The sequence below is a fragment of the Colobus angolensis genome, unplaced genomic scaffold (genome assembly GCF_000951035.1).
Source record: "Colobus angolensis palliatus isolate OR3802 unplaced genomic scaffold, Cang.pa_1.0 Scaffold45, whole genome shotgun sequence".
Classification (NCBI taxonomy): domain Eukaryota; kingdom Metazoa; phylum Chordata; class Mammalia; order Primates; family Cercopithecidae; genus Colobus; species Colobus angolensis.
In genome coordinates, this window is record NW_012117932.1 from 4,571,229 (window position 1) to 4,579,946 (window position 8,718).

The following is an 8,718-nucleotide window of genomic DNA, read 5'->3' on the forward strand; positions in this document are numbered from 1 at the left end:
GAGGAGTGCCCAGAAAGGATGTGACTTGTAAGGAGTGTTCAGGTCACAGAAGGCCTGGACCCTGAGAAACAGGGTTCTCCCTCTCACCACACACACCCAGGTTCTAAAGTCAAACTCCTATATAACCGTTACAGGCTACTAAGCAGATATCAGATCCTTATCCCAAACGTTAGCATTAAGAAAACTCATGCTTCTCACGGGACAGGGAGGTGACTCACTAGACTTCAATGTTCTAATGGCAACATAAAACCGAACCGTTAATAGAATGCAGCCTAAGCAAACACCCCTTGACCTCTTTCTGGAAAACACCAGCAGACACAAGTCCCAAGAACTTCCTGTGAGGGACAGTTTATGAGGGTTAGTGCTACTTAATAAATGAATTTTTAAAGTATTTCATAAAAAGTCAGCAAGGTTCTCTATTCTCCCTTCTGACCTTAACAAATGTGAGTCAGCCTGTATGTGTATACACTCTATAATATTAAAATGTTGATTTCAAAACCTAACTGCCTCCCTTGGTAGCACCTGACTCTTCCATTCATATTCAAACCACATCTTCCCATTAGTCCCTGAGAACTCTGAACAAGCACACTTTTACTAACAGATCCAAAAGCAAAGAGCAGAGTGTGATAACATTTTTAAAGATAATAAACATTTGTATAACCTTAAAACTAAAATCAGATTATCAGCCACAGATTTTAGAAACTAATTTTTGTCTCACTGATTTTACGCTTGTTTTCATAAAAATATCCATCCTTAATTTTAAAAAATAACCTTGAAAATACGTGTTTACTTCCTACTATTTTTAAAGGAAAGCTTCCACAGGTAGAGTTACACTGTCCTCAAGTCAACTGATTTTGTTTCCTTAATGCAGATTTCTGGGACTTACATTAAGCTTATATAACTTGTTCTAAGTTATATCTTGTAACAAGAGAGAAAACTCTGGATTTAAAAAGTTCACACAATTTATATTTTCCCCATGTATTTCAAGCTTACAAAAATTTCTTGTTTATGATCACAGAAGAAAGCAACTGCAGCCACTCTCTATCATATATCCAAATACAACGTCAGCTTCAAGATATTAGTTTACCCTTCCAATAATTATGGCTAGGCCAACAAAAACTGTAACACTTTTATATGATTTTTACTACTACACTTAAATGCAAAGAGAATGTGAAACCAAATATATTATTTTTGAAACGTAATTTTTAAAAATTCTCAGTTGAAAACAGCAACTTCATTTTTTTCTAGGAAAAAAAGTCTTTTGTTAAATAACAACAAATAGAGACAGTAGAAAGATGGTATAGTGAATGAAGGAGGGTAGGTAGCCAAAGACTTCTGTCCAACATAGCACTTAGAAGTTAATAAAATTCACTACAACATTTTCCTAAGAACGGACATTAGTCTTTTTGTTTTGGTGGGTGCCATCCCCTCTTCTCTCAGTAGTGTCCAGATTGAGCAAGCAGGGAAGGGAAGAGGCACATTGGGAGATGTAACTCACCAGGATACCAGGAGGGGACTTGTCATGGTAAACATCTCGAGTTTTACTTAATGAGCCTTCACACACCTCCTCATCTTCCTTATCATCTTCTAAGTAAAACATCTTGAAAATCAACTAGCATGTCTTTTTTCAGAGATGAAGGTGTATAATCAAAACAGAAAGCTGCTCTCTTGATAAACTAGGTACAAACTGCTTGCAGACACAGTTATATGGCTAAAACGGAAAGGAAATGGTTCTAACAAAAAAAAAAAAAAGCAACGCATACACAAGTTTACCAATGAGATTTGCTCAAAATGCCTCAACCCCTTCTCCCCAAAGGAGATAAGCAGGGGCATGGGACAGGTTGTGCCATGTGTTTACACTGATAGGCACCAAGACCTGTCCAATCATATGATGGCCACTGCAGCTTCCATCACACAGGACAGGGATTGAGTTAATGATTCTCTAAACCAATCACATCCTCATTTTTTAGAAATTAAAACAGCTACTATACATATGGAGAGTGATCTTATGTAAGCTAATCATGTAAGGGAAGTCATTTACATACATTTTCCCAGCAGCAGGGAGCTTCCCAAAGTCAGACAGATGACATGCTTCAAAGAGCCTAGCTACTGAACACTTTGACTTTGTCAGACTGGCATGACCCAAGACATTCTCACAATTCCGGGAGGCATCCTGCTCAGCACTGACTATAACAAGCAGAATTTACTTCATTTCAAGAATATGATAATGCAACATTGTAAAATTCAAACATTCCTGGTATTTCTTTGGCAGCTCTCAGTAAGTCAACACATAGTAATTTCAACTGAATTTTTCTAAAAACCGAAAGCACACTTAACTCACACGGACAAACATATTAGATTTCTGAATTAAGATACACTATTTTTTTCACACCATTGTCTAGGATTGTGCTGTTCATCACAAACAGCCGTTAGCCACATGTGGCTACTGAACACTGGCAATCAGGCCAGCACCAACCGCAGTGTGCTCCAAGGGTAATGTACACACTGGATTTCCAAGACTAAGAATGAAAAGAGAATAAAATAATCTCATAATTTCTAATATATACTGCATGTTTAAAGGATATTTTGGATATACTGAGTTAAATAAGGTATTACATTTACTTTTACCTATTTTTTTCCTTTTCCACTTTTTAAAATGTGATTACTAGAAAATTTGAAATTACACATGTGGCTCACATTATATTTCTATTGGACAATGCTGCTCTAAAACCCTGAGAAAATCGTGAGAACAAGGTGGAGAAAAGGACATTCAGGCACGTTACAGGTAAGGAAGAACTGAGGACAACTGGATTGTTTATCATTCCTTTAAAGTATTTAATTCGTCAACAATACACTAGCTGATCCACATCCATTTAATGATCTTCACAGTAAACCTTTTTCTCTGCATCTAAACTTCACAAAAGACAAAATTTTCAAATATTTGACCAAGCAATAGGTGTTTGGTGATGTTTAATACAGTAACACACCACAAAGGTTCATATAATAAAAATGTTAAGTGGCAGAATTAAAAACCTATTTCATCAAAATGAGATATGGCAAAACTTATCTTGCACACAGCATGTTTTCCTGCTTGCCTTCTAGCCCAGCAGATAGTAATGTGGCCTGCAGTACACCAAAGTGCCCAGTCACTTGCAATCTAATTCAATACACATCAGGTACACAAACTCCTACTTTCAGAAAAGAACTGTTTAGGTTTTTATGGTCTAAATTTTACGCAATGAATAAAATTTAAATCTCTTCATCTATGATCTACTGCAGCTCAGGATCCTTGGCATCAGATGGTAATGATAAAAACCGGATATTGGGGTGCTGCCGGTGGAGAAAAGTGGAAAAAGTCAGAGGTCAGCAAGAAGGGGAGGCTAGCAGGAGAAAGAGAGATTAAAGAGAAACCTAAGAAGGTGAAAAAAAGAAAAGTTAGAGGGGCAGAGGAAATAAAATGTAGAAGAGATGAGAAAATATTCAACCGGATAGCAGAAGAAGGGGAAAACTGTAAGGAGGGTGGAAAGAAGACAGACAAAAACCATATCCATTTTAAACGTGAGTAAACTAAGGTCCACAAAGAGGTCAGGAAATTAGCCCAATTGGTCAACAAAGGTGCCAGGACAAGAAGCCTCCCAGTTTCTGATTCAGTGCCTTTCTGTGTTATGCCAAGCAGAGACCAAGAGAGAACATGCTGGGGATCGGCAGGAGGAGGCTGACAAAAGGCAGGAGCAAAGGCTTAGCAAGTGAGGCGTGGTGGAGATCCAGCAGGAGAGGTGAGTGGGTAGAATTCTGTTCAGCAACTCTTGCCTACAACGCAACTTACACAACAAGCGGAGTGCCGAGGCCGGTCATTTGGGGTTTCCTGCTAGTGTTTGTATTGTTTCCTTGTTTTAGCTGATGACTCCCAGAATGTCCTGACTGCAAGGAACATGTACTATGGACCCATCAGAAGTGAGCTCATTTTCTAAACATCTGTGTTGCCAACAGGCACACACCTACAGTTTCCTTCTGTGGCCACCTGTGGATCACCCTGACCTTCAAGGCTGGTAGCCAAAGTTCTGCTTCCAGCCCCCCATCTGTAAGGTAACCTTGATGGATAAAGGTTAAAATCACAACCAACAATTCTTAATCATCCCTATGATTTTCAAAGGAAAACGTTACTCTATTGTCAAACTTTTTCTCTACAGGCTAAAATAAGAATAAATGAATACTGAGAAAAGCTACTTTTTACTTTTGCATAATATCTTCAATGATCTTTTTTTAAAAGTGCGTAGAATTTGGAAGTCTTTTTCCCAAGACTTAACTCTTTAAAAAAAGTCTAACTTAGGGAAACAAAGCTAAAATGCTAGTTAGGCAAAACAGAATCTTGTTCGGAGTCCACAACTTACGATGATGCTAAGTAAAATACACACCTTCTTTGTTTTTGTTTTTTCTACTACTAATCCCACAAGTACTGGTATACAGGGCTTTTTTAAGAGGATGTAACGATTTATTTAAAACTTTCTAGCTAGAATTTGCTTATCTGAAGCTGTACTAAGCTGGTTCAACAGAAATACCTTTACACCACAAGTATGTTATTTTACCATAAAACATGAAAATAACTGCACTCCCCCCAGTGGCCACACTGTGGCAACACAACACCTTGCTCCTGGATTACCAAGGAAGATGTGACAAAACTAAGTTTTGATTATTTAAAAATCATGAAAAGATTTTATAACCTCAATTACAAAGAATTTCATAACACCCACCAGAATTCTTCTATAGTCAAGAACTTAGGTGCATTTCTGCATTTTCAAGGCCCCTCATGACAAAGGGAACATGTAAAGGACCATGGCTCAACTGAAACAAACGTCGTTTTCATTTAGAGCCAAATGGCTCTCACCATCTACACTAAAGCATATGAAGTGTTTCTTCTCCTACATGGAATCACTTATAATTCACTGTTTATGAAAACAACCCCAAAGGGACTGACTTTTTATTCAAAACCAAAAGTCCTCTTGCTACCATTCTTGAGTTTCTCAAACATTTGTAGTTTAACTGCTCATTGGGTAATGGTTATATAGTTTACTCAAGTTCCAGTGTTCCATAATATCCTCATACAATCTCAAAATTCTAAACAAGATAGCTAGTGGCTGGCAATGTCACTGAACTGCGAGTGAATAATCAAAAACAAACAGATCTTTCCAGGAACAGAAGAGGAAAAACAAGGGAGGGTCTCCTGAGGTCAGAGGCCCAGCTTAAAGCGACTCTCGTAAAGATAAACCTCTTTGAAGACTTGTCATTTATCTTTAAAATTCACACATTTTGTAGTCTATTCTGATAAGTCTATTTTTTTTTTAATGTGGGGGAAAAAACAAAAAGACTAACTGGCCAAAGCTTTCTTCTACCAAGTTCAAAGCTTAATGCAATACATTTAGTGTAAGAATTAGAATACGTTCGGTGTGCACATCACAGTTTAAGGAGCTTAGGACCAAACAACCTCTGTGGTCTAACCCTTCCAACACAAATGTTCGAGGTCAAGCTTTTACCCACTATTTGGAGACGAGAGAGACAATACCGAGAGTTGCCCGGCTGTAGCAGTCAAGTGTATCTGAACATTAAGAGAGTAAAGCTGGCCGGGCGCGGTGGCTCAAGCCTGTAATCCCAGCACTTTGGGAGGCCGAGACGGGCGGATCACGAGGTCAGGAGATCGTGACCATCCTGGCTAATACGGTGAAACCCCGTCTCTACTAAAAAATACAAAAAGCTAGCCGGGCGAGGTGGCGGCGCCTGTAGTCCCAGCTACTCGGGAGGCTGAGGCAGGAGAATGGCGTAAACCCGGGAGGCGGAGCTTGCAGTGAGCTGAGATCTGGCCACTGCACTCCAGCCTGGAAAAAAAAAAAAAAAAAAGAGAGTAAAGCTAAACAGCCTAATTATGGATCAGAAGAATTATGGCCTGACTTGTGTCACAACTTTTGGACAATGTTTTCAACAAACTGAAGTCAAAAGAAATGGAAAACCCTCCGTTCTGCTTAGGCAGGAGTCCTGAAGCCTCAGTTGCTTGACAGGCGTGGAGGTCGGGGGCGAAGAGAGGGCCTGTTAATTGCATAATGGTTTCTGTTTAAATGTGTCTTTTTCTTCTCCCATCTCACCTCTAGAACAGCAGTTTGCACAGTGATGACACCGTTAAGTATACGATTTTCTGTACTAGGGTTATATTACCCCCATTTCATTCAAACTCAAAAATCCTGTTGAAATGCAAGTCTTACTATCGTCAAATTTTAAAACACTAAATAATTTTCAAAGTACAGTGCTTTAATCTTCTCAGAAACAAATTACTTGTTATAGACTCACAATAACAGGGGTGGCCCAGTGCATCACAACAGTGAGGCCAAGTGAAGGTACTGGAAGAAGCCAGTGCTGGGTTCCTATACTCCAGACCAAAAAGTAAGACAGTTTAAAGCTTGCCCCCCCAAAAACAGCAACAAATAACAAATGAAGGTGAGCAAGAGTTGATTACATTATTAAGACAATCCAAAAAAAATATAAGTGAAAATTATCACAAAATGTATCAGCACCATGTAGGAACCCCTCATCCTCTCATTCCTTTACTTGTTTTTTCCACGTGGACATTTCAGGTCCATCTCCGACTCCAATTTTCTCTTCTATAGCTGGTTCCCCACAACAGTTCTAACTCAAGATTTTCTCAACCACCTGAAAAACTGGTGATGGTTATTTAAATTATTCTGTTGCTGTGATCTCTTTCAAACTGTTACTTAAAATTCTTTAATTTAAAAGATACTTGTAATCAGCTGGTACTCTTCTTCCTGCTACCTTCTTCCATCTATAGAAATGAACGGCTGCTATAATGTTAAGTACTGTACTTAGAAACCAGGTGGGTGGATCGCTTGAGCTCAGGAGTTCGAGACCAGCCTGGCCGACACAGTGAAACCTCATCTCTACTAAAAATACAAGAATTAGCTGGGCATGGTGGCTCATGCCTGTAATTCCAGCTACTCGGGAGGCTGAGGCAGGAGAATCGCTTGAACCCTGGAAGCGGAGGTTGCAGTGAGCCGAGATCACACCTGGGCAACAGAGCGAGACTGTCTGTTCTGCAGCCTGGGCAACAGGGCGAGACCATGTCAAAAAAAAAAAAAAAAAAAGAACAATCACGAGCAGGCCAGATGGGTAATAAATTACTGATCTGTAGCCTTCAATGGGTCCCCAACAGAATCTGGCAACCCTCATTGGTTTCTGTGGTCAGCTCTCTCTCCCAATTTCTGGTTCTTTTTCAAACTTCCATGCTCCTCAACCTGACTCTACTCTGTCACTCTATTTTCCCATCAGAACGTACAACATTCCATATTCTTGAATCCAGACTCATTTGTGCTCTTCAGGAGAAACAGCAAAAATGACTAATATACTTTGCTATGAGAATAAAGAATTTAGTTTCACAATGTTTAGAAATTCTAATGCTATATTTAAGTCTGTTATGAAGAATTTTATTTAACTGGTGAAATTTAAATTAAAATGAAAAGTAACTGAATTCTCCGATTACACTTAGTGAATCTGCCTACTTCAATCCAAAGCTCGACTAGGATGTGTAAGAAAAGAACTGAAACACTGATACTCAGTTGTATACATAAGTTATATTCTACACATACAGATGAATCCAATTCCAGATGGTGGCAGTAACTGCAGTCTCCAGTGAGGGTAAAGCCTCAATGCACTAAGTAGTAAAAGGGGAAAAGTTAGTCAGCTTTGCTAGTCTTTCAAGTTAAATGCTGGTGATGTCTAAGATTTAACCTTGTAACGTCAAGACACAGGATTCAAAAAGCAAAGAGGCATCTGAAAGTTGTAACAACAGTAGAAGAAATGCGCCCTCTTCTAAGGATAAAGCACCACTGAAACAGAACAAGTGTGACATTTCATTTTATTTTTCTTCCAGACTCAGCATACTTTATACAAAAAGGCTCTCTCAGGAACAGGGCATTTAGTTTGTGTAAAAATCCTTAGCCTTTGCAACAAATTAATTGTATTCAATTTTAAAAAGTATACTTCAAGTACAACATAGGTATTTATATTGAAATCATAGAAGAAAACACAATCTGGGCAGCCAAGCACTATTTATTTAGTATTTACTCTAAGCCACACCCTGGAATTAATCCTTTGCATATATTATCTCTGATCTACACAATTTTCGTGAGAGACAGATTTGCTTTATCTCTATATTTTACAGATGAAGACATGGAGATTTAGAGAGAGGTTATTTAAATATCCAAGGCCAAACCAGCTAGAAGTCAAGATGTCTTCCACAGGACCTTCTTAGACTCATTATTTAAGCTGAAACTCAGATTTACTATGCTAAGTATTTTCAAAATCTCAAATATTATGCAATGCATCTAAAAGAAAAAAATGCCTAGGAATAAATTTAACCAAGGAGGTGAAAGCTTGTACAACTAAAATTGAAAAATCACTGACAAAAAAATCAAAGACAACCTCAGTAAATAGAAAGACATCCGTGTTCACGAATAGGAAGACTCAATATTGTTAAGATGCCAATATTATCTAAAGTGATCTTCTAATTCAAGGCAATCTCTATCAAAATTCCCAAAGCCTCAAATTCATATGGAGTTACAAGGGGCCCTGACTAGCCAAAATAATATTGAAAAAGAGTGAAGTTGGAAGACTTCCATTTCTTGATTTCAAAACTTATTATAAAGTTACACGCCGGGC

The 8,718-nt window shown here is 38.4% G+C and overlaps 1 protein-coding gene across 2 annotated transcripts in view; it reads right to left on the reverse strand.

Moving 5' to 3' along the window:
- The window catches only part of LPIN2 (lipin 2), a 101,685-nt gene that overhangs the window by 66,834 nt on the left and 26,133 nt on the right, over positions 1-8,718 (reverse strand). The window contains exon 1 of one of the 2 annotated variants that reach the window (XM_011957792.1): positions 1,499-1,729. The exons of the other annotated variant lie outside the window; for it this stretch is intronic. Coding sequence (XP_011813182.1) covers positions 1,499-1,600 — 102 coding nt within the window. The 5' untranslated portion in view covers positions 1,601-1,729. Of the gene's footprint in view, positions 1-1,498; positions 1,730-8,718 lie in introns of those variants that run through there. 2 annotated transcript variants of the gene reach the window in all.